General features: G+C 36.3%; 1 protein-coding gene across 6 annotated transcripts in view; it reads right to left on the bottom strand.

Moving 5' to 3' along the window:
• The window catches only part of INPP4B (inositol polyphosphate-4-phosphatase type II B), an 851,576-nt gene that overhangs the window by 169,145 nt on the left and 654,683 nt on the right, over nt 1–27,748 (bottom strand). For 5 of the 6 annotated variants that reach the window (XM_064383845.1, XM_021666733.2, XM_064383848.1 and 2 more), the window contains one exon: nt 12,863–12,971. In XM_064383845.1, the coding sequence (XP_064239915.1) occupies nt 12,863–12,971 (109 nt within the window). Of the gene's footprint in view, nt 1–12,862; nt 12,972–16,750; nt 16,885–24,910; nt 24,927–27,748 lie in introns of all 6 variants that reach the window. The other variant, XM_064383847.1, reaches the window with a different exon arrangement.

The following is a 27,748-nucleotide window of genomic DNA, read 5'->3' as shown; positions in this document are numbered from 1 at the left end:
CTGCCCAGCCTAACATCCTTTCAGATTCACATACACTCTAGTGGCTGCTTTATAATGCTGGAGGTTATAGGCCAAGGTGCAGTGAATGGCACTATCACTCCCCAGATGTATGTGGGAGTCTTCTTGGATACCTCTGGGTTCTTACCTCCACTCCTAACACACACACAACCCCCAACTTGCCCCTAAGTACCTCTGCAATTTATCTTCTCTCCATCTGTGCTAGCATTATAAACCTGTCCTTCCTCCTTCTCTAATGCGGTTACCACAATAATCAATTATTAATGTATGCCTCATCACAAGGAAGAGGACATTGAAATCATTCAGGCAAGGTCCACTCTAATAAAGATTTTGCAATAATGTATTTATCTCATGTCACACAAGCCAATTGTTTGATTTTTCCATGACATAAATTCTATATGTACATTTTTTAAAGTTTGTAATCTTGCAAAAAGATGAGATGCTCTACAGTTAGTTTTAAAGCTCCAAAAGATACAGTATTTTTTATTTTTAGTTTTCTAGCAATTTATTTGTAGATGACTTTCTTTTCTGCTGTATACTGCCTTTGCAATGATGGATATTATATTTCTAGAACAACAGGCACTTTTAAAAATATTCTGGAATTCTTGGGAGGCTGAGGCAGGTGGATAACAAGGTCAAGAGTTCGAGACCATCCTGGCCAATATGGTGAAACCCTGTCTCTACTAAAAATACAAAAATTAGCCAGACATGGTGGTGTGCACCTGTAGTCCCAGCTACTCAGGAGGCCGAGAGAGAATTGCTTGAATCTGGAAGGCAGAGGTTGCAGAGAGCCAAGATCAGACACTCCAGCCTGGGTGACAGAGTGAGACTCTGTCTCAAAAAAAAAAAAAAAAAAAAAAAAAAATTCTGGAAATAGCCTGTTGTCTAACACATTCAAAAGTTCCTCCTTGGATTCAGTGAATACTGCTGAGATAACATACTATGTCATGGTTTAAAATGTTTCAGTTTAAGGCAAAGGAGAAATGTACTTCGAATTTACAGAAAATAAATCCTCAAATCATATCATCTTTTTATACTTAGTTTTAAAAGTAAACAGAAAAAAAGGTATTTTTACAATAATCTTCATATTAGACTTAACATTTTAACTTTTAAAACCTAATATTCTTGTTGAATTTTTTTCTGATACATCCCTAGGTATCTCTGTTTTAAAAGTAAACAGTAAAAAAATGTATTTTTTCAGTAATTTTCATATTAGACTTAACGTTTTAACTTTTAAACCCTAATCTTGTTTTTTTTCTGATATATCTCTAGGTATACACATGTAGCCACAGCTACAGTGAAGATGAGAAAAATCAAGAGTGAGAATGTTCAGTGGCTTTCTGAAATCCCACAATAAGACTGGTTAGGTATTTTGTCATTTTCAGACTACTCTCTTCACCAAATTTCATATCATTAAAAATTTGGGGATAGTTTAGCAAACACGTTTTGTCATTTATAATTAAAGTCATTTTCTTTAAAATAAATATTTAATTTTTTAAAATTCTGAACTGTCACACTATACACAATGCCTCTTGCCTAAATATAAGATCATTCTTTGCCTCACAAGCCTTTGGACAGGTTATTGGAAGAATATCACCAACTTGCAAATGTTAAAGTCACTACTGCATTACTGATATTGAATCAGATTTTTAAGTTAGCCATTTTTGTATAAATTGTCTTCCTTCTTTCAGAAGATGTGAAAGTATATTTTCCCTTGCTAGTGAGGTGCAAGGAAACACTAATGTTATAATACCTGCCAAATAGTTGTTTTCAAAGCCTGTAAGATATTTTCTACAAGCGCCCCTTTGTTTTTGTTTCTGTTTCTCAATTCTACAAAACGTCTCTATGTCCACTACCTAGTTCAGTTGTACTGAGGTCTTCAGGCAAAGTCACTGGTTCTTCCCTTTACTTCTATAGCAGGCAACCCTTTTATGTCATTCGTGCATTCCCCCATATATATATTCATTCAACAAACACTTAACAAGTTAGTTCCTGGATACTAACTTGTTAAGTGTTTGTTAACTGGACAAACAGATTTTGTGGTAAACTGGACAGACACATTTTGTGGTAAACTGGACAGACACATTACATACTCTCAGAGCACATATAGTCTAGAGGGATTTTGTACACTGGAGGGTTAAAGCAGACTTGGCTTAGACAAGGAGTCAGAAGAAAGCTTCCAGGCAGAAATGATTTTAAGCTAAGATCTGTGGTGGTGAGAAAGTTCACTCTGATTCACTATGGAGGGCAAGTGAGGAGGGAAAGATGATGGTGTCATGGTGTGAGATGAAGCTGGAGAAGAAACCAGGGCCAGATCACAAATATATATTATCATACCTTAGTTTTTCTCCTGCAAGCAAGAGACAGCTAAGAAATGTTAAAATTATGAAATCACAAGAATAAATATTTTCCTTTTAGAAATGGAATTCCAACCAAGATAAGGATAACTGACTGGATGAGAGCCAGTCTGGAAGGAAGGACAGTAATTAAGAGATTTGGCAGTAGAATATTTAAAAGACAGTGGTTCTATGGGATAGAATTATCTTAACCCATATTTCATTATTAAAATGAATGACTTCCAGATATATAAGAAGATAAATTAATTTTAAGTGAAAGCAAGGGAAAAAAAGTTGTCAAGGATTTTCGGGTGCTACACTCAATAGTGAGGTGGATGGTCATATCTCTTTATTAAGAAAAATAACCCAGGATCTAGAACTGGAAATACTATATGACCCACTAATCCAATTACTGGGTATATACCCAAAGGATTATAAATCATTCTACAATAAAGACACATGCACATATATGTTTATTGTGGCACTGTTTACCATAGCAAAGACTTGGAACCAAGCCAAATGTCCATCAAAGATAGACTGGATAAAGAAAATGTGGCACATATATACCATGGAATACTATGCAGTCATAAAAAAGGATGAGTTCATGTCCTTTGCAGGGACATGGATGAAGCCGGAAACCATCATTGTCAGCAAATAACACAAGAACAGAAAACCAAACACTGCATGTTCTCACTTATAAGTGGGAGTTGAACAATGAGAACATGTAGACACAGGGAGGGGAACATCACACACTGAGGCCTGTTGTGGGGTGGAGGGCTGTGGGAGGGATAGCACTAGGAGAAATACCTAATGTAGGTGATAGGTTGATGGGTGCAGCCAACCTCCATGGCAAGTGTATACCTATGTAACAAACCTGTATGTTCTGCACACGTATCCCAGAACTTAAAGTATAATTTCAAAAACTTTTAAAAAGAAAAATAACCCCAAAAGAAGTAAATTTGAGGGCCAAAGGGATGCAAACCGATTCAATATCTCAATCTTGAGGTATATGGGAGATACCAGTGAAGTGGAGCCATCTGCTAGATGGTTATAAACGTACATATATATAGACCTCATCAGTCATACCTTTACTTCATATGCAAATAATATCCGAAGCTCAGCACTCAAGACCGAATGACAAATTAGGCATCTTATGCATATTAATACAACTTTTTAGTGGTATTATTTCTAAAATTTAACTACCTCTTAACTAAGAAGTCTTAGTTTCTTAGTTAAGAAAGAAGTCCTCTTAACTAAGTTAAGTGTAGTTATACTTAGTTAAGTGTAGGAATTTATCTAGAAGAAACACCCATAAATTTGCAAAGATATATGAATAAGGATATATCTTACAAATGCAAGTGGTTGTAATCAAAAACTTAGAAACAATCTAAATGACAATCAACAGTGTTTGGGTTAGATAATTATGACAAATCCAATCAATAAAATTCTACTCAGCACTCAGAAAGAATAAGATCTACATGCATCAACTTGAGAAACTGACAAAACATTTTTTGTAGAAATGTATCCTTTATTTATATTTACATAAATAATAGCTAATATCAATGAAGACCTCATCATGTGCCAGGCACAGTTATAAATGCTTAGTATATATAAACTCATCAAATTTTAATAAAAACCCTCTTGGGTAAGCAATATGATTTCCACTTTACAGATGAGGAAACTAAGGTACAGAAAGGTATGGTAATCCAACTAATATCATAAAGACAGTATGTGAGGATCAGAATTCAAACCCACTCTGGGAACAGAGTCTATGAATTGTCTGAGATGAAAGTTTCTGCTTGTCCCAGAATGAAGAACAGAACAATTAAACAGAGTTACAGAAAAGTCAAGAACATTACATTCTCAAGATTTGAGTTTGTGGACTAAGAGAATCACCGCTAAAACTTAATTTGACATTCCAAGATGAAATCTTGCAGCAAAATACATTAAACTGCCCAGATTGGTTTATTTTAAAGAAAAGGACTAGAATAGGTAGGCTTTCAACTATACGAGCCTCTTTATTCTTTGAATTTGTGGGCTATAAGCAATTTTTTTTTTTTTTTTTGCATACAGCTAAATGAAAATAAAGAAGGAAGAAAAACTGCATTACAAATTCACTCAGAATCATGTGAAATTGAGCAAAAATACTTCCATTCACTTGGGCCACATTTAGTTCAAAGCTTAGCAGGACTCATTGTTTACTTTGTATAGTACGTTCAAGCCTCAGCATGACTACTGAATTAAAGGCACTCTGCTCTCTTTCTATGAAGATTTGGTGTTATATACAAGGAGTTGTATATAGAGAAGTCCACGTAGGGAAGAGAAACCTGGTGAACAGTTTTGGCAGACCTAGCCTGTATTTGCCAAAACATGAACAGAGTTAAGAGCTGAGAATAGCCAACAAGGAACTAACTCACAGGAGGAAAAAAAAAAAAAAATACTACCAAGGAATCAAATTATAATCAAAACAAAAACTTTAATTACCATCTCCTTCAAAATGATGTATTGTCAGCTACTGAACACAGTTAGTTCAAAAGAAAAAAAGGAACTGACAGGGGCATTTAAATTATTCTTATTTCCACAGTGCCCATGTAATTTTACCATAATTTTTAAAAGAAAAATTTGTGATAGAAAATGTTCTTTCCGAACAGGAAAAAATAAGGTATATTTGAAAGTGAATGGGAGATATATTTTAGCTATAGCCTATGAGACTGATATTTTTAAATGTAGAGTATTGGCATGACTTCCAAACAAATACAAAGATTTAAGTTGTTTTATAAATGAAAAGTATTATATTCATATTACCTGTGTGTGTGTGTATATATATAGTACGTATGTATCTATCCATATACATAAATATACATATATTTGTATACTACATACACACACACACATATATATAATTTTTTTTTTTTTGAGACAGGTTCTTCCTCTGTCACCAAGGTGGGTGTGATCTCGGCTCACTGCAACCTCTGACTTGCAGGCTTAAGTGATCCTTCCACTTCAGTTTCCCAAGTAGCTGGAACTAAAGGCATGTGCCACCAAGTCTGACTAATTTTTGTATTTTTTTTAGAGACAGGGTTTTGCCACATTGCTCAGGCTGATCTTGAACTCCTGAGTTCAAGCAAACCACTGGCCTCAGCCTCCCAAAGTCCTAGGATTACAGGCATGAGCCATCATGCCTGGCCTACGTTATATGTATTATGTAACTTAAAAATTAGTCGTTTAAGACAGTTTTGCAGTTTTCAACTTTTAATAGAAAAATATATGAAGATGTAGATTACATGTGGAAAAAAAGACTGGAAGAGAGCACCCAGTATGCTACCAGTAATTGTTGTTAAGGAGGAATATTACAAGTATGCTTTTAAACTCTTTATTTTGATTTTTTTTGTTTTCCAATAAGCATATTTCTTTACAAAACTGGAAAATGACCAATGAAATTATTTATTAAAATATATATCAATGAAGGATAAAAATATTTCTACTTTATATATGGCATGACTTATGAGTTTATGCAAAATACTAAGCATAGTTAAGATCTAAGACTGAATTGCACTATGACTGACAAGTCCAAGTCTAAGAGGAATCTAGGAATCATGCTAAAAATAGAAAAAAAAAAAAAAAAAAAAAAAAAACACTCCAAGTAGGGAGAAAAAGAATTACCATCCCCAGTCAAATAGTGGATACAATTATATTGCTTTCGTATTCAATCACTCATTCTCTTTCATAAAAAGAAATAAAAATTTTTATTCTTAAGCATGGAAGTAAAGGTAATTAAAACAAATGCTTTTGTAACTACTGATTAATCTGCTCATAAGTTACTAGAGAAGGCAAAGAAATGTAAATGTATGTTTTATATCTCCCAAATTAAGTAGTGGTTAATAATTCTATCAGAAAAATACATTTCAAAGGTAACAGTATAAAGTTCTGCGTCCAGTTCTCCCATTGCTGCTTTATTGGATGCCTGCTATGTTACAGGTTATGGACAACTTATTTCTCTGATATGATTTTCCCCTTTTTATGCAAAAACCCTTCTATTTATAATAGAGAATGAGAAAATATCTACCTTTATTTCTCTGTACAGTAGTAAGAAAACTTCTCAGTTCCAGAGTTTTTTGCCCTGTGACTTTGTAACCATTGATCTTATAGGGAGTAAGAATGCTTTAACTCTGTTTGTTGCTAGCTGTGGTCTGAATGTTTGTGTTCCCCAACATACATATGTTGAAACCTAATCAGGAAGGTGATGATATTAGCAGATGGAGCCTTTGGAAGGCGACGAGGTCAAGAGGGTTCTGTCCTTGTAATGGCAGGCCCCGGAGAGCGGCTTTGCCCTTTACCAGGTGAGGGTACAGTTAGAAGGTGCCATCTATGAGGAACGGGCTCTTATCAGACACTGAATCTGCTGGTGTCTTGATTTAGGACTTCCCAGTCTCTAGAACTAAGGGCAATAAGTTTCAGTTGTTTATAAATTACCTAGTTAAGATATTTTGTTAGCAGCAGGAACAGAGCTTGTTTTACTTTTCTTTAAAAAATGCCCCAAGGCCGGGTGCCATGGCTCACATTTGTAATCCCAGCTCTTTGGAAGGCTGAGGTGGGCATATCACAAGGTCAGGAGTTCCAGACCAGCCTGGCCAATACGGTGAAAGTCCATCTCTACTAAAAATACAAAAAAAATTTAGCTGGGCATGGTGGCACTCGCCTGTAGTCCCAGCTACTCAGGAGGCTGAGGCAGAAGGATTGTTTGAACCCGGGAGGCGGAGGCTGCAGTGAGCTGAGATGGTGCCACTGCACTCCAGCCTAGGCTACAGAGCAGGACCCAGTGACAGAGCAACACTCCGTCTAAAAAAAAAAGTCCCCAAATTCCAGCACAGGCTGTAGTTGTTGCGGGATCAAGTACAGCCTGCCACATTCTTATCAGTACAATTCTAGTTTATTTTTCTTAAGACTTTTCAACGTGATTGCTTTTTCTTTTTTGATTGAAATCTGGGGGAAGCAAATGTTCATTGTGAGCATCTGGAGCATATTCAGGGAAGGTGGGTGTGTAACTAGGGTAAGCACTCAAGACAGGCATTTAAATTAGGACCCCTTGCAGGGCATTAGTTCTGTTGTTCCAAATAAATAGATAGATAGTAACAAATTAAAATTCTCTAGAAGCTAACATGTCTTTCAAAGGCGTGTTTTTTTTTTTTTTTTTTTTTTTTTTTTTTTTTTTTTTTCATTTTAACAAAGGCTCTTGGTTTTAATGAGTTACTTTTTGGTGTTAATGAAAGTTAGGCTTTTAAGTCATGATCCTACTTAGTGAAAGTTCTGTCTGAATCTGATGTTCCGTGACCAGCCTGGCCAACACTGTGAAACCCCATCTCTACTAAAAATACAAAGTTAGCTGGGCATGGTGTCATGCACCTGTAGTCCCAGCTACTTGGGAGGCTGAAACAGGAGAATCCTTTGAACCTAGGAGGCAGAAGTTGCAGTGAGCCGAGATCGCACCATTGCACTCCAACCTAGGCAATAAGAGGAAAACTCCATCTCAAAAAATAAAGTAAGAAATGTTCCAAAGGGCTGGGTATGTGGGTGTGGCGGTTCATGCCTGTAATCCCAGCACTTTGGAAGGCCAAGGTGTGAGGATCCCTTGAGCCCAGGAGTTCAAGACCAGCCTAAGCAACATGTTGAAACCCTGTCTTGGCAAAAAAATAAAAATAAAAATTAGTTGGGCATGGTGATATGCATGCCCAGCTACCTGGGAGCCTGAGGCAGGAATATCACTTGAACCCAGGAAGTGGAGGTTGCAGCGAACAGAGATGGTGCCACTGCATTCCAGTCTGGGCAACATAGCAAGACTCTATCTCAAAAAAAAAAAAAAGAAAGAAAACATTTTAAAGAAAGCAAAATATATATTGTAGTAATAAATTTTTGTCTTTTAAACAATACTAAAAGTAAAAACTTGATTCATGTTTTGAGGGAGAAATTCGCAAACTTTCACATAGTATCGAAGTAAATCAATGGACACTAGGTACAAGTAGATGTTTGATATTACAGGATAATGTATGTTACAAACATCCTGATTTGGGTTTATTAAAAAATGTGTAATTAGAGCTTTGGTTATCTTAGAAAGATATCAAGTTTTCAGTATGAAATCCTCTATGATGTGTTCAATTTTATGTGTCTGTATGTTACTCAACCCCAGATTGTCCAAGATCAAAATTCTTATAGCTTAACTCTCACATTCGGTTCCGTTTTGCAACTCTCTAATGAGTTTGGGATTCTCTAAACAAAAATTCTGAGTAAGTGAGTTTTAATACTTTACCTCAATAAATATTCTCTTACTTATATTTCCTTTCTGCCTGATACATACCAATGGAAGTTCTATATAGTTTTTCAAGTTCAACTCATCTGTGTAGCTGTTTCTGTTTTTATTCTCCAAACCTTTTGTCTGTCTTCCGATAGCACTATTCACTTACAGCTATATCAGTAGTTCTCAATCCTGGCTACACATTAGGCTCACCTGGGAAGCTTTAAAAATGTATCAATGCCCGGGGCCCGTTACCAAAGGCTTTGACTTAATTTGTCTGGGGTGATATCCTGTTATAAATAAAAGTTTTTAAAGCTCCAAAGGTGATTCTAGTGTGCAGCCAAGGTTGGTAACTGTGCTCTCCATATTATTAATCTCATTGCATTATGATTATTTGTGAAGCTTTTTCGCCCACTCTAGTTTTCACACTTTTAAGTCAGCAACTGTATCCGATTTGTATGTGAATTCCAATGCCTGTTGTATTGGATCTATAGAATACTTACATATACAAGGTGCTCCATCTCTTATTCAAGGAAAGCACAGTGTGTCACGGAAACATCACACAAGAAAAAACCTAATACATTACTGTGGCCTAGTAAGGCTGTATGAGAAGTAAAAATAAAGTATTAGAGAGGAGAGTCAAATCAACTTGAGAAATCAGGAAAGCCTAATTATAAGGGTGAAATCTTCACATGAACCATGCGTAGAATTTTGAATAGAATTGTGTAAATGGTTTTCACAGAAATAAATGAAAAATAGTAGAAAATGAGGAGACTAGAATAATTTCCTGTAAAAGGAAACAGAATGAGGAAAAAGGAAAAGGTAGAAATACATGAAGCCCATTTAGGAAATAGTTTATATAGCATTTTAGAAACAACAATAGGAGAAATGGGTGATAAGGGTAGACACTGGGGGATGAAATCATGGATGCTCTGAATGCCCAGTGAACAAGCATGGACTCCTCAAAGTTTCTAAGCACAAGAATAAGGTACGCAGATACTGTGCTTTAAAAGTTCAATCTCCCTAATTGTAACTTTTAATAAATATGGTTGTATGACCTGAATTACTTTATATAAACACTATAAGCAATATTATCTTACACTAAATTCATTCTGTGGCCAATGTATTCATCACAAAAGAGATCACCAAGTGACATAAACATAAATTATGTCTTTTCTCAGATGACAGTATTGTATTAGCTTAGCTGAGAAAAAAATAAACAGAGGTTAAATAGTACAATGACTGTGGTAGCTCCCAAAAAAACTGGCCTAGAAGACTTGGCTCTCTGTGTTGTTGTTGTTGTTGTTGTTGTTGTTTTGTGGGAGGTGACATCAAATCAAAGATGAGGCAAAGAAAAATTTCCTCATTTGTGATTTCATGTCCTGCAAAAGGTAATAGTTTACTTTAACCTAAAGCCCAAATTACTTGTTTCATATAGTCATTTTTACTTCAATACGTTGCTGTTGACTGACAAATGCAATATTTGTTGCTGAAACAGCCTGTAGAAAAAGTACTGGCATGGTGCCATGACTCTGTAGTCATTAAGCCTCTGCTCAGGGCAGCTCTTAATTTAATGGGTAGGCTGATAACCATGCTCACCAGTATATTGCCTCAGCAAGCTGTATTTGTCCCATACCACTGCCCTATAAAGAGTTATTTTAAGATCCACAGAAAGTTCTTTTTTATTTCTTTTAAAATCTTCATTGTATTTTATCAATAAAGCAATGGGATATAGAATACAAATGAAAAATTTAGAGTAATCAGTGTTTGCAAACATTGAACCCACTTTTACTTTTATGTTAAAATTAACCCAAGATCTGTGTGTGTGTGTGTGTGTGTGTGTGTAGATATGTAACAGCCCAGTGAAAAATGAAGAAAAGTAAAGGATTCAAATATTTATGCAAATATTTAAAACTTAAGAAATATTATTTAGAGTCAACATAGAACTGAACAGTTGTCTTTGACAGAAATATATTTTATAAAATTATAGGGTTAGGTTCCATATTTCACATACTAATGCTTTATATGCACAACTGGATTCCAACTGTGCTGTGGGCAGTTTTCAGTCTTCTAATTTGGTTATATACTTTAAAATTTAATTGAGAAAATGAAATAAGTCAACTCTCAAGGCTGAGACATAGTTCCAAACAAGATGGACTAAATGAAATCTATTTTACTTCCCCTGTTAATCACAATGGAACACTCTAGACAAAACATGTATGTCAACTATCAAAAGACTCTTAAATGTAGACTAAAGAAGGTATATTGGTTAGGGTCCTCAGGACTTAAGGAATGATATGGCAGTGCACTTCACAGGATTTTTCTTGCCTCCTATAATGTCCCAAACTGGGTGTCAAAGAATTCCTTAATGCACCAAAGCACTGATAAAAAAAATAGCACCCAGGAAAAGCCAAAGAACCTGGAACAGGGTGGCCCAGCCATATTAACCTGTTCTGGGAGTGAATATCACAAAAATGCCATGCCCCTCCCCCACTAGGAGAATGGTACAGTAGGGAATCAGTAAGAAACACCCTCCATCCCCACTCAGATTCCATGGGCAAAACCCTGTCTTCCACTCATACCCCCACTTCAGTAGAGAAGGCAACACTTCCCCACGGGGCCTATGGCTTGAATTAACTTCTAACTCCCATAAAGTTATTAGGAGATGCCCCTCCTTTACAGAGCCCATGTTGAAACTTTGACTTCCACTCCCCACTGCAATAATATTTGTGAGAAGGGTGTATTAATGGGTAAACTGAGGGAGTTTTTTGTGGTGATGAAATAGTTCTATATGATGTTCATAATAGTGACAGTTACTCTAATCTATGCATGTGGTATAATTTTATAAAACTATAAACCCTCCCCCATCAAAAATCAAACAAACAAAAATAAATAAAAAACTTGAAAAATCAGAATAAGAACTGTAACTGAGTTAATATTGTACCAAAGTCAATTCCTTAAAATGAAAAAAGAAAAATATACATATATTGGTAGTTTATATATTTATATCATAAGTCAATTATTCAATTCTAACCTTCTTTACATGCTTTCTCCCTAAACACCTGGGCACCAAAAAACACATTTATATTTGATACATGTGATAAAACTTTAAAATAATTTCCAGTTTTGCCACTCAAATAGATTTTCTAATACTATTACTTAATCAACCACGACTAAAGAACGACTATTTTCCCCTAACTTTCAAAATTTGGATTCTTCAACAAACACCAGGGCCTACTTAAGGGTGAAAGGGTGGAGGGTGGGAGGAGGGTGAGGACTGAAAAACTACCTCTTAGGTACTATACTTATTACCTGGGTGGCAAAATAACCTGTACACCAAACCCCTGTGACATGCGATTTATCCTGGAAAATAAATTAAAAAAAAAAAAAAAAAAAAACCTGCACATGTACCCTTAGAACCTAAAAGTAAAAAAAAAGGGGGGGTGGAAGGGAGTTCTTAACTTAAGAAGAGGAACTATTTGAAGAGGAAAGTAGTTATTCTTCAGGCCTGAACAAGGCACTGTATGTTTCACATGGGCGTGGTCATAGCCAGAGAATATTATAGGATAAGTAAGCTTAATTGGATGAGACATGGAGGAGAACAATAAACTACTGCTGCAAAACCTTTATAAGGCAACATTTAATAGCATCTAAAAACAAAAACTGGAAAAACAGTATGTTAAAATTATAAATAATAGTGATAATACTCTGGTTTTTGGGTCATGCCTTTTCCCTAAGGAACAGAACATAGATTTTTTTATGGATGTGTCTTTTTCAAGTGGCACAATTAAATGTGCCTCAGGCCACCATGGAAATTACTAGTAGGCTAAAAATCATAAATCAGGAGTCATATTCTCCATTCAGTATCTTTGGCTCCACAGTTAAGTTAGACTGTATTTCTAGCTAAATCTCTGAACACTTCCTTTGAGCAAGCAAGAGTTGACACTAGAGTATCACCCCTTAGTAGTGTGGCTTCTGGGAAAATTTTCTGCCATCACAATGCTACTTAACAAGCAACATACTTAGGCAATTTGTTTACTCTAACGTCTTCTCTGGTAGTTTTGAGATATTTAACAACTTTATGGTATCAAATGGGTTAGAGATGTTAAGAACTGTATATTGTGATGGACCAATCTTCTTATTCTAACCTTGTATATAGACTTCCCCAAAGGGAAGATACTATTAATGGAATCTGTGCTTTCCTCACGTCTTTACTTACTTTCTTCTTTCTGTTTCAAATCTATGGAGTAGTTTCCGCAGACCACCATTCTTAAATCCCTGAAAATGGGCAGCTGGGGCTCCCACAGTGATGACATCGTAGAGAGCATCTGGAATAGAAACAGACAAGGAGATGAACACTTTGCAAACATTTATCTCCATCATGCTGTTTGCATTGAAGCATACCTACTGTAGGAAGTATGAGAAAATATTCTGTTTAATTTTGCAGGAATAACTATGAACTCACATCTCAAGGGGGAAAGAGGAGCTAATCAATCTTTCTAAAAGCCACCTGTGCACCTAAACAAGATATAATATTTTCCTGATTTATGACTATATCTTAATTATATGCTACAGTGTAGAACAGTGTGTTCTCTCATTATTCTACATACTTACTGAGATAACATGTTAATTGCTCTTTTGTGTATTTTACTTTATTGAGTTTTGCATCATTTAATTTGCAATCATGTTGAAATTCAACAATAATGAACAATCTTTCAACCAAATTTTACATAGAAAAAAAAAAAAAACAACTTATTAAGCATTTTGACTCAAGGGCAGAATAATACTAATACATTTTTAAAAATCTATACAGAGTACTTTCCTGATAGTGTATACTAAATCTTATACAATTTCAAATGGATGCTTTTGCAATTTCCTTAGGTGACATAGAAAGAATACACAAAATGTTTCTTGTTCTGTTTTCTAGTAAGATACTTTGTTTTTTTAACAAAAAAATCCATACATTTAAATTGAAACTTAATCCTTTGATCTTGAAAGCCATGAAGTTTGATACGTATTGTTTACGGCTTCAAAACATGCCATCATTTTTACATTCTAATGCAAAGTATCCCCATAAGAAGGAAGACAGTGAATGCTCTCTTGTTAAACTACATTTTATTTGAGAAACCTAATTTCATAGTAGATCCTTTTCAAATTGATTTTGCTATTGACACTTGGGTTGTTCTTCAGATCTCATTTACTAGGGAAACATAAATTATTTTATAGCTTCAGGTAAACACCATAACCTCTTCAGAGTAGTTTAATCCAGATGCATCTAACAATTTTCTTCTAATAAAAAATTCTTCAAGTGAAAGATATCAGCAGCATTCAGAAAATGCAAAGTTACAGGAAAGAATACAACAGAAACCAACCTGCCAATAAGGCATATAATGAAAATCATTCAATAGGTCACTGTAATGGTAATCTCTTGTCCTCTTTAAAAAGTCAGTAATAAACTAGAAGTCAGCTCTTCTTAAGGTAGCAGAATATTAGATTTGTAAGAAATTTAAATATTTTCTAGTCTAGGGGATTTTAACCTAGGGCTAAGACACTGGTTTCAGGGTATCCAAGGATGTTTGTTAATTATATAATTACATCTATTCTATGTCATAGAAAGGGATCACAGCTTTCTCAAAGGGTCATGAGATCACCCCAAAGTTACCAACGTTATGTTTTAGTCCACCTTCGTTTATCTGTGATAATCCTGAGGATCATTAGAAGTTAACTGCTTCATCCATTTATCTGATAAAAAGCCTGAGGATCATTAGAAGTTAACTGTTTGTCTAAAACCCCAAGGATTTTACACTCAGGGACTTCTGGCTTCTAACTCAGTGACAGAGATGGTTTAAGTTAATGATGGGAGCCTGGGTCACTGGCTTTGGATTCCAGATCTGCCACTTACAAGTTGTTTAGCACTGAAAAAATTATTTAACTTCTCTATGTCTTGGTTTTCTCACTATAAATTGTAGTTGAAAGTAGCTAAAAGTGATAAGCATTTAGTAAATGTTATCTACGATTATTTTCTGTATAAGAAACAATCCCACCAATTAAACAAAGAAAGGTGATGTATTAGCTTTTGTTTATTTCTCTATAAAAATAAACTTTTGAGTCTGAAAAGGAAAATGATACTGGGGCTCAGTCTTCTGAGTGAAATCAGTTCCTATGTTAATTTAAATGCAAAAAGACATATTATCATGACAAGGCAACAAAATATGCTGCATTTCTGCCAAAAACTGGGTGACCAACAATACACAGAGAGACTAAAAATATTACTCAGCCTTAAAAAAGATGGAAACTCTGCCATCTGCAACAAAATGAATGAGCCTAGAGAACAATATGCTAAGTGAAATAAGCCAGTTCCACGACAGACACTCCATTTACATGAGGTACTCAAAATAGTCAACCTCATAGAAGCAGAGAGTATAATGGTGGCTGTCAGGGAATGCAAAGTTGTTATTCAATGGGAATAAAGTTTTAGTTATGCAAAATAAGCTCCAGAGACAAGCTGTACAACATAGTGCCTATAGTTAATAACACTGTGTTGTACACTTTATGTATTAAGAGGGTTTATCTCACGTTAAGTGTTCTTAAAACAACATCATCAACAACAAAAAGGCCACAGAACAACCTTTTTGAGGTGATGGATTTGTCTGTTACCTTAATTGTGGTGATAATTTCATGGGGGTATGCCTAAATCCAAATTCATCAAGTTGTAAATATATATGCAGGTTTCCATAGGTCAATTTTACTTCAATAAAGCTGCTTTTTTAAAAAAATGTAGACATGTGTTCCACTAAGCCTAAATTAAATGTATTCTTACTTCAACTTCCCCAAAAAACATTGCCTGTAGCCTGTTCAGAACTACCCAATAAGAAGTGAGGGAAAGGGGAGGTGAAATCTGAATAGAGACAGAAGTGTGAATTGATGAAAGTTTAAATAACTAACATTTGCAAAAACACTTGACCACAAACATGTTTATGGTTCCTTGTAGTGCCTTCTAAGAGGCCTATGCAAGTGGCAGCCCCTGACATTTTAGCTGTCTCAGCTTTACGGTGAATCTTTGCAGTGTCGTTCAATTCGTCCATAATTTCAGCATCCTCCAAAGCTACTTTCTGGGAACAGAAAGAATCTCTATTCATCCACCTCACTGCTCGTGAAGATTCTAGGTATATATGAAGAAACCAAAACATTTTGAAATAGCAGGTAAAGGAGAAGGGGCACATCATTTGAATAGTCTCCTGCCCTCATAACAAACAGCTGTTTGTTTATTGTTAAATCTAAATGGAGAATTTCTATAGAACCATCTATAGTATGACTCCTAAAGTTATGAATAAGCTGTTCTGTAAGTGCTAACATTTTCTTTTCATTCTATTTACAAACTCATCCCTTTTAGGGATATCACACCATATTTTTACCAAGGACTATGAAATCTCTTGGCTAGTTCTGACCTCTTCCAAACAAAATAAACCAATTCCTAACTGCTTTATAGACACCGCTGAGTGTCAAAACCTATTAAGCTTAACATGTTCTAACTCTTGACCCTAACTGGCTCTTCCTGGTTCCCTGTGACAAATACAGACAACACATTCCTTTAAGCCTCCCAGAGTAGAGCCCTCAAGATCATGTTCAATTCCTTTCCTTCCCTCATTGTATCTCACCAATCCTAACAACTCTGTTACAAAATATTAATTCCTTTTGTTCATGTTACTTATCTTTATCTTAGTGCTCATCTTCCTCATTTTTGTCAGGATGACTACTGCCTCTCAATGTTAGCCTCTCTGCAACTACAATGCAGTAGCTCACTTTTATATGGGTGGCCAGTCCATCACTCTGAAGGCCAGTACAGCCTTCAGTACTTAAGTCCTCCTTATAAACATTCATAGGAGATCATTCAAACATTTCAAGGCCATATTCAAGTCATCTATGATCTGGGTCCAATTTTTCCTTGGTCACATCATCCAGTGTATTATAAGCACTATGGAAGTGAAAATTATTGTAATCTGGATCACTTGAGGCCAGGAGTTCAAGACCAGGCCTCAGGTTTCACATGGTGAAACCCTCTCTCTACTAAAACTACAAAAAATTAGCTGGGTGGGGTTGCAGGCACCTGTAATCCCAGCTACTGGGGAAGCTGAGGCAGGAGAATTGCTTGAACCGGAGAGGCGGAAGTTGCAGTGAGCCGAGATCACCCCATCACACTCTAACCTGGGCAATAAAAGCGAAACTCCATGCCCCCCACCCCTGCCAAAAAAAAAAAAAGAAAGAAAAGAAGTAAAAATGATTGTAGTCATTTTCAAGAGTGTATCTTCCATGCTTAGCACACGGGAGGTACTCCTCATTTATAGCATGATTGCCTGTTGTCCAGTTAAAACAGCAGTTCCGTATTTGTTGAAGTCTTTACAACTTGGTTCTTGTGTTCTCTGACTTGGGTATTTTTCCATCCTAACCTCCCTCTCATTTCTTTGTCACTGAAATTCCACTGCTCTTTTGCAATCAAACTCAATTACCACCTTCTTTTTGAAGTCTTTCTGAATATTCCAGTCAGAATAATAATTTTTATCTATACTTTCACATTGCTTTGTGTTTACCTGGAAGATTTATTTAATTCTTTATGATAGTTTCTATATTCAAATAAAATAATGAATATGGTCATAAAATTGTTACAATTGTTTTAAGATTCATATTCTTTACTGGATATGTTATTTGTGGATAAGAATTATATTTAGTAAATAATAACAATGTTAATAATGATGATGGCTACAATATAGTAAGAGCATAATAAAAGTTACTAAATGAATGAACAATCATGACAACACCCAGCATTTATTCGGTGCTTCCCTGTACCATTACTTTAGTAGGTACTCTATTTTCAGAATCTCATTTAATTTTCAAAATAATCCTGTAAGATAAATCTTATTTCCCCAACTTTATACATAACAAAACTTATTATGCATATGATTAAATAATTTGCCTAGTCTTATGCTAGGCAGTTTTGGATCTGATTTATTTTCCAAAGTCTGATTTACTAAACAAACAAACAAACAAATTTATACTACAAACAACCTTTAATGCCTTAGTCATGCTTATATTTTCCATTGGCTGCAGCAACCATGAGCATATACTGGATGCTCAAAAAAGCTGGTCTGCATTAACATTCTAGATGTCTACTTCTAAAATAGAGGTATTTTTGTGATCACACCAAAAATAAGACTAAACATTGATTGTTAATTGTGGTCTCAGAGGGCAAACAAAAGCTTGTAATTTATAAAAATGTTAAAAAATGATTAAACTGACCTGACTTATATTATCCTAATCTTTATTCATTCACTAAACAAACACTCACTGAACACATACTATTCTCAGTGGTTACCCTAATTTCCTGTGACTATTTAAAATTAAGGACAGAGACAAAGTACTGGGGAGAGATCCAAGATGGCCGCTTAGGAGGAACTCGGGAATGCAGCTCCGAGAGAAAGCACAGAGGGTGAGTGGACGCCGTATTTCCAGACTGATTTTTACTGCCCACAGACCAGGAGATTCACACGCAGAGAAGCCACACGGGTCGCCAGCGCCGCTGGCGCTGCTGGCTTGAACGGCGCAGCCGCTGGGCCGGCACCCTGAGGCAACGGCTCACTGTACAAAGTGAGAGAGTCTGAGTCCCCTATAAGCCAGCAAGGGGAGCTGAAACGGGGAGCCAGGCCAGCGCCACGAATCTCAGAGCCGCGGCTTTAGCCAACGCAGCGGCTCCGGAGGCAGATCAGATGAGACGGTGTCCCCTCTTACCCAGCAAGAAGACCTGAAACACAACTGAAACCGGGACGGTCCAGCTCTGTGGAGGAGGGGCGTTCTCCATAGGCACCCTGCTGTTCTCTACCAAGGCAATCCGCCACTACAGAGACTCCGTCACTACAGGGGCGGGCCAACATATCGGAAGCAGTTCTAACTACACCCAGAAGTTCACACGGAAGCTGGGTGGAGCCCACAGCAGCTTAGCGAAGCCTCTGCAACCTGAGTGTGACTAGGCTGCCACCTTGTGGGCAGGGAAAACAGCAACCGCACAGGGGAACATCAAAAACCGTAACTCCCTGGGACAGAACACCTGGGGGGAAGAGCAGGGGGTTTATGAGTTCTGCCACAGCAGACTTAAAATTACCAAAATCAGAAAGACAACAACTACAAAGTCAACAGGTGGATAAATCCACAAAGATGGGAAGAAACCAGCGCAAAAAGAATGAAAACACCCAAAACCAGAACACTTCTCCTCCTACAAGGGATCACAACTCCTCACCAGCAAGGGAACAAGACTGGATGGAGAATGAGTGCGATGAAATGACAGAATCAGCTTTCAGAAAGTGGATAATAAGAAACTTCCGTGAGCTAAAAGAACATGTTCTAACCCAATGCAAAGAAACTAAGAACCTTGAAAAAAGACTTGACGAAATGCTAACAAGAATGGACAACTTAGAGAGGAATATGAGCGAATTGATGGAGCTGAAAAACACAACACGAGAACTTCGTGAAGCATGCACAAGTTTCAACAGCCGAATTGACCAAGCAGAAGAAAGGATATCAGAGGTCGAAGATCAACTCAATGAAATAAAACGAGAAGGCAAGATTAGAGAAAACAGGGTAAAAAGGAATGAACAAAGTCAACAAGAAATATGGGACTATGTGAAAAGACCTAATCTACGTTTGATAGGTGTACCTGAATGTGACGAAGAGAATGCATCCAAGCTGGAAAATACTCTTCAGGATATTATCCAGGAAAACTTCCCCAACCTAACAAGGCAGGCCGAGATTCAAGTCCAGGAAATACAGAGAACACCACAAAGATACTCCTCTAGAAGAGCAACCCCAAGACACATAATCATCAGATTCACCAGGGTTGAAATGAAGGAGAAAATACTAAGGGCAGCCAGAGAGAAAGGTCGGGTTACCCACAAAGGGAAGCCCATCAGACTCACTGCAGATCTCTCAGCAGAAACCCTACAGGCCAGAAGAGAGTGGGGGCCGATATTCAACATCCTTAAGGAAAAGAACTTTCAACCCAGAATTTCGTATCCAGCCAAACTAAGCTTCATAAGTGAAGGAAAAATAAAATCCTTTGTGAACAAGCAAGAACTCAGAGAGTTCATCACCACCAGACCAGCTCTACAAGAGCTCCTGAAGGAGGCACTACACATAGAAAAGAACAACCAGTACCAGCCACTCCAAAAACACACGAAAAGGTAAAGAGCATCAACACAATGAAGAAGCTGCATCAACCAAAGGGCAAAACAGCCACCTAGCACCAAAATGACAGGATTGAATTCACACATAACAATATTAACCCTAAATGTAAACGGACTAAATGCCCCAATCAAAAGACACAGACTGGCAAATTGGATAAAAAGCCAAAACCCATCAGTGTGCTGTATCCAGGAAACCCATCTCACATGCAAGGATACACAAAGGCTCAAAATAAAGGGATGGAGGAAGATTTACCAAGCAAATGGAGAGCAAAAAAAAGCAGGAGTTGCAATTCTCATCTCTGATAAAATAGACTTTAAAGCAACAAAGATCAAAAGAGACAAAGAAGGACATTACATAATGGTAAAAGGATCAATGCAGCAAGAAGAGCTAACGATCCTAAATATATATGCACCTAATACAGGAGCACCCAGATACATAAGGCAAGTTCTTAAAGACTTACAAAGAGACTTAGACTCCCACACAATAATAGTGGGAGACTTCAACACACCATTGTCAATATTAGACAGATCAACGAGACAGAAAATTAACAAGGATATCCAGGACTTGAACTCAGACCTGGAACAAGCAAACCTAATAGACATTTACAGAACTCTCCACCCCAAATCCACAGAATATACATTCTTCTCAGCACCACATCACACCTACTCTAAAATTGACCACATAATTGGAAGTAAATCACTCCTCAGCAAATGCAAAAGAACGGAAACCATAACAAACAGTCTCTCAGACCACAGTGCAATCAAGTTAGAACTCAGAATTCAGAAACCAACCCAGAACCGCACAGCCTCATGGAAAATGAACAACTTTCTCCTGAATGTTGACTGGATAAACAATGAAATGAAGGCAGAAATAAAGACGTTCTTCGAAACCAACGAGAATGAAGACACCACATACCAGAATCTCTGGGACACATTTAAAGCAGTCTCTAGAGGAAAATATATAGCAATAAGTGCCCACATGAGAAGAAAGGAGAGATCTAAAATTGACACCCTATCGTCAAAATTGAAAGAGCTAGAGGAGCAAGATCAAAAAAACTCAAAACCTAGCAGAAGAAAAGAAATAACTAAGATCAAAGCAGAATTGAAGGAGATAGAGACACGAAAAACCCTTCAAAAAATCAATAAATCCAGGAGCTGGTTTTTTGAAAAGATCAACAAAATAGACAGACCACTAGCCAGACTAATAAAAAAGAAAAGAGAGAATAATCAAATAGATGCAATAAAAAATGACAAAGGGGATATCACCACAGATTCCACAGAAATTCAAACCATCATCAGAGATTATTACAAACAACTCTATGCACATAAATTAGAAAACCTGGAGGAAATGGATAAATTCCTGGACAGCTGCCTCCTGCCAAGCCTAAACCAGGAAGAAGTCGAAACCCTGAATAGACCAATAACAAAGTCTGAAGTCGAGGCAGCAATTAAGAGCCTACCACCCAAAAAAAGCCCAGGTCCAGATGGGTTCACAGCCGAATTCTACCAGACATACAAAGAGGAACTGATACCATTCATACTGAAACTATTCCAAATAATCCAAAAAGAGGGAATCCTTCCCAAATCATTTTATGAGACCAACATCATCCTAATACCAAAACCTGGCAGAGACTCAACAAGAAAAGAAAACTACAGGCCAATATCCATGATGAACATAGATGCAAAAATCTTCAATAAAATAATGGCAAGCCGATTACAACAGCACATCAAAAAGCTTATCCACCATGATCAAGTAGGATTCATCCCGGGGATGCAAGGCTGGTTCAATATACGCAAGTCTATAAATGTAATTCACCACATAAACAGAACCAAAGACAAAAACCACATGATTATCTCAATTGATGCAGAGAAGGCCTTCGACAAAATTCAACAGCCCTTTATGCTAAAAACCCTCAATAAACTAGGTATTGATGGAACGTATCTCAAAATAATAAAAGCTATTTACGACAAACCGACAGCCAATATCATACTGAACGGGCAAAAACTGGAAGCATTCCCTTTGAAATCTGGCACTAGACAAGGATGCCCTCTCTCACCACTCCTATTCAATATAGTACTGGAAGTTCTAGCCAGAGCAATCAGGCAAGAAAAAGAAATAAAGGGTATTCAATTAGGAAAGGAGGAAGTCAAATTGTCTCTATTTGCAGATGACATGATTGTATATCTAGAAGACCCCCTCATCTCAGCCCAAAAGCTCCTGAAACTGATAAGCAACTTCAGCAAAGTCTCAGGATACAAAATCAATGTGCAAAAATCACAAGCGTTCCTATACACCAATAACAGACTTAAAGAGAGCCAAATCAAGAACGAACTGCCATTCACAATTGCTACAAAGAGAATAAAATACCTAGGAATACAACTAACAAGGAATGTAAAGGACCTCTTCAAGGAGAACTACAAATCACTGCTCAACGAAATAAGAGAGGACACAAACAGATGGAGAAACATACCATGTTCATGGTTAGGAAGAATTAATATCGTGAAAATGGCCATACTGCCCAAAGTAATATACAGATTCAATGCTATCCCCATCAAGCTACCAATGACCTTCTTCACAGAACTGGAAAAAACCACCTTAAACTTCATATGGAACCAAAAGAGAGCCCGCATAGCCAAGTCAATTCTAAGCAAAAAGAACAAAGCAGGAGGCATCACACTACCAGACATCAAACTCTACTACAAGGCTACAGTAATCAAAACAGCATGGTACTGGTACCAAAACAGAGATATAGACCAATGGAACAGAACAGAGGCGTCGGAGGCAACACAACATATCTACAACCAGCTGATCTTTGACAAACCTGATAAAAACAAGCAATGGGGAAAGGATTCCCTGTTCAATAAGTGGTGTTGGGAAAACTGGCTAGCCATATGCAGAAAGCAGAAACTGGACCCCTTCCTGACACCTTACACTAAAATTGACTCCAGATGGATTAAAGACTTAAACATAAGACCTAACACCATAAAAACACTAGAAGGAAACCTAGGCAAAACCATTCAGGACGTAGGCGTAGGCAAGGACTTCATGACCAAAACACCAAAAGCATTGGCAACAAAAGCCAAAATAGACAAATGGGACCTAATCAAACTCCACAGCTTCTGCACAGCAAAAGAAACAGTCAATAGAGTGAATCGGCAACCAACAGAATGGGAAAAAATTTTTGCAGCCTACCCATCTGACAAAGGGCTGATATCCAGAATTTACAACGAGCTAAAAAAGATTTACAAGAAAAAAACAAACAAGCCCATTCAAAAGTGGGCGAAGGACATGAACAGATACTTTACAAAAGAAGACATACATGAGGCCAACAAGCATATGAAAAAATGCTCATCATCACTGGCCATTAGAGAAATGCAAATCAAAACTACATTGAGATACCATCTCACACCAGTTAGAATGGCAATCATTAAAAAATCTGGAGACAACAGATGCTGGAGAGGATGTGGAGAAATAGGAACACTTTTACACTGTTGGTGGGAGTGTAAATTAGTTCAACCATTGTGGAAAACAGTGTGGCGATTCCTCAAGGACCTAGAAATAGAAATTCCATTTGACCCAGCAATCCCATTACTGGGCATATATCCAAAGGATTATAAATCGTTCTACTATAAGGACACATGCACACGAATGTTCATAGCAGCACAGTTTACAATAGCAAAGACCTGGAACCAACCCAAATGCCCATCGATGATAGACTGGACAGGAAAAATGTGGCACATATACACCATGGAATATTATGCAGCCATTAAAAACGAGGAGTTCGCGTCCTTTGTAGGGACATGGATGAACCTGGAAACCATCATTCTCAGCAAACTGACACAAGAACACAAAATCAAACACCACATGTTCTCACTCATAGGCGGGTGTTGAACAAGGAGAACACATGGACACAGGGAGGGGAGCACTATACATGGGGGTCTGTTGTGGGGGAGTGGGGGGGACAGCGGGGGGGTGGGGAATTGGGGAGGGATAGCATGGGGAGAAATGCCAGATATGGGTGAAGGGGAGGAAGGCAGCAAATCACACTGCCACGTATGCACCTAAGCAACAACCTTGCATGTTTTTCACATGTACCCCAAAACCTAAAATGCAATAAAAAAAAAAAAATAAATAAAAAAAAAAATAAAATTAAGGACAGAACATTTCTGTAGTAGAGTTGATGTAATTCTTATTTCTCAAATATAAGGAGGTTTCAGTATGATTTACTACAGCAGAAACTAGGTACACACTTAAATTGTAAGCAAAATTAATTTTGATCTTAATTGCCTTTCCCATCCTGGTATTGTTTCTATTTTTATTATAGTTTTTATTCTTTTCATTTTTAAAGTACTTCTTTTCTTAAGCCTTTCTTTTCCAGCTTTCTCCAATGCTTTTTCCCTATTTTTACTTTTTGCTTTAATCTTCCACAATCTTATGCCATATCCTCAATTGCCTTTTCTTACCACTCTGTTCATTTCCTTGTCTCATCTTTGGCTTCCTTCTCTGTGTTCCCTGCAGGATTCCTTCACTTCAGAGCACCAATGTCTTATTTATAATCCCTTGAATTACTCACAGTTTTTGAACTCTTTTCCAATTTCTCATATATTTATTTTAGTATCTTTCTCACTTTTTTATTTTATAAGTTCATAATATAGGCAAACATTAAGTGGCTGTAAGAGAAATAAGTAAAAATATTCTGAGGGAAAACAGTTTATCTGGTCTTTATCATATTTATGATTCATATTCCTAACTCAAGATAATTCATGCAAAGATATTCTACATATTCTGTTAAGATGTCAGAATACAGAAAGTAAATGACACAGTTAATTAAATGTCTTTTCTTTAATCCTGTTCCAATTCTCAAATTCTTGTAAAGCTCTTCCTATTACCTAAACTGCCCTTCCCTCTTTCACTTTTCTGTCCTTTACTCTTGTAAATTTCATACTTAGGACTAGCTGCTAAGTTAGTTCCTACATAGAAATCTTTGCATAATGTATCCAGCTAGAAACACTTACTTCTTCCTCTTTCCTATCACAGTCCTAAATTCATATCTTTATCAGAGCATTAATTACTTTTCATATGCATAAAATAATTTTAATAATTAATTTACTTTCTTCTCTAGGCTTTATACAATGTAAAATACAGGCATCGTAAATTTAATGTCTTTGTCTTTCTCCAAACAGAAATCATTGTAATGTTGTAGGTGTTCAAGAATGTCAGTAAATAAACATATATATTTTGAGGCTGAATTAACTATTGTTTGTCGTTAGAGCATATAAGGAATTAATATTCTTAACTAATGAATAAAATATATACACTGTCAATAAAAACTTTAGAATCTGGATACACATGCACACACACACAAAGATGCACACACACACATCTCATGAATATGTGTGTATATATGTATATACATTCTGGATTATAGTCTATAAAAGAACCAAGAGCTTATTATAACTAAATTGCTCTCAACATTTCCATGGAATTTGAATTAACTTTTAATATCCTGTATAAAAGAGGAAGGAATATAGAATTCCTTTAAGGGGATGTGTTCAGATTGGTTTTTCCACTCACACATCTTTTCTCTTCTAGGATCCTGCCTTTCATTCAGCTGTCAGGTCTTCTCAAGCTCCTCTAAACTATAAACGTTCCTCAGTCTTTCATTGTCTCTCATAATCTTGACATTTTTGAAGAGTACTGATCAGTTACTTTGCAGAATGTTCTTCAGGTTGGGTTTCTCTTATGTTTCATCATTAGACTAAGGTTCTGCAATGTGGAGCAGACTACTATGGAGGCGACATGCCCTTCTCAGAGCATCATATCAGCATAGGTTTCTGTACTACTGTGAGGCTAACCTTGATGCACTGGGGTGCCTGCCACTACCAATAGTTAATTCTCCTCTAGAAAGTTAGTAAAAGTCTGGAGGGACATACTTTAAGATTATGCAAATATCTTTTTTTCTGCTTAAACATTTATTCACTAATCTTTGCATTCATTGATGGATCCGAAATTATTACTGATATATTTGAATAGTAATTTTTGTTTCATTCCTCTCACATTATTAATTGGAATTCTTCTGAAAGGCATGGTTGACTCTTCTCCATTCATTTACTTATTCAGTTATCTATTAATGTTAATATAGACTCATGTGAATTTTTTATTTGGTTAATGACTCAGTAACATCTTTTTGTTGTTCAAGTTGTGCCAGCTTTGTGTTCTGGGAGCTCCTTAAGGTTGGCTGTTGTGCCCTTTATGTTTATCTATTCTATTAAAACATTTTTTCCCTAACTTTCTAGAGGTACAAGATGCTCTCGAATCATCTGTATTTTCTCTGACTGAGCCCTGCAATCAACCACCTTTACAATGAACCTTGATCCTTTTTATTAGAGAATAGTGTTTAGAAATCAAGCACTGAGGATGAGTTATGCTCACTGCTACTATGTCACCACTTTCCCTTTCAGTAGCTAGGACTAGAAAACATGTGTCCTATACTAATTGTGTATGTATACTTCCATATTTATTTCTTTATCTGCCTCTATTTTTTATTTCTCATTCTTTCTATCACTAGAAAACATGTGTCCTATACTAATTGTGTATGTATACTTCCATATTTATTTCTTTATCTGCCTCTATTTTTTATTTCTCATTCTTTCTATCATTTTTATAAATGTTATTGATCATTTATTATCACTTAAACACCACAATAAAAGTAAGTTAAAAATAAAGCAGATTGGGGATGTGAAATTCTAAGATATATTGATAAGCAACAAAACAATCAGGGTTTGAAAAAAAATAGGCATACTTATGTGTTCTCAAATGTGAAAGTACTAGAGAGCAAAAATAGCGGTAAACATTCTTCATTTTTAAACTTCATAGAATACATTTCAAATTGACAAACTCTCACAGCTAGTATAAGTGCAGCACGTTATCTAAATTCTAGAAAGGCATTTTCAACCTAACTATGATATTCCATTAATATCAAGAGGTATTCTCCACAGAGACACTTAGATATGGTTTATATCTAGATACTTATAAAGCTGACAAGATCTCCCTCTCTTTCCATTTCCTCTATTGCATTCTGATTCTACCGATCTTGATCAGAACCACTCCTCAAAAAGCTTGAATCTTTGCGTGCATAGTTTACAAAAGTTCAAAGAATTTGGCTTTCAATAGCATTTGTACACTGCAGGTCTTCAAAACGTGGCTTTTAATTTTTAAACTTTTAACTTTGATAGTCAAAGAGTGACTTTGAAGGAAACAATTGGAAAATAGCTGCCGAATGATATTCTCAGAATTGACATGAATTTAAGCCAAAGGAAACAGCTTTGTTCTCCAGCTATGGGTATGTCCGGTTTGTCACATGCTCTGAAATAACATTGTGTACAATTGTGTAATCCTTAACTTTATTTGAGATATTTTTCTTCACATTTAAAACTGGTCACTTAAATTGTTAAGATACTAATACTTTCTATGAAAATTACAAATTTATTATCTTAGGTAATCTTAATATTTTGCAATTATCATTTGATAATTATCAGCTACAAGTATCCTAATGTGAAACAGCTAGGTTTACCTCCTTTGGCCCTTTCAGTCTTGAATTTCACTTGTAATTACTACAAAATAGTATACTGATCTATGCATACCATGTGATTTATTTCCTGGTCTCTTCAGTCGATGAAGAATGGTATACACATAAAGTACCATGTTCATTCTTAGTTGGGGCAGTTGTATTCCTTTAAATTTAGAATTAACTGCAATTGATTGTTTTTCTCCAAAGAGAAAAAATGTACAAGAAAAAAAAACCTATAAGAAAACAAAATTAAAATTCTAAGGTATCAATTTGATTGGTAAAATTTGTGTTATCGTTTTTAAA

This window comes from Aotus nancymaae, unplaced genomic scaffold (genome assembly GCF_030222135.1).
Source record: "Aotus nancymaae isolate 86718 unplaced genomic scaffold, 86718_ANA_hifiasm-v0.15.2.pri h1tg000033l, whole genome shotgun sequence".
NCBI lineage: Eukaryota > Metazoa > Chordata > Mammalia > Primates > Aotidae > Aotus > Aotus nancymaae.
Note: the sequence above shows the minus strand (reverse complement) of the source record. Positions and strands in the feature narration are given on the sequence as shown.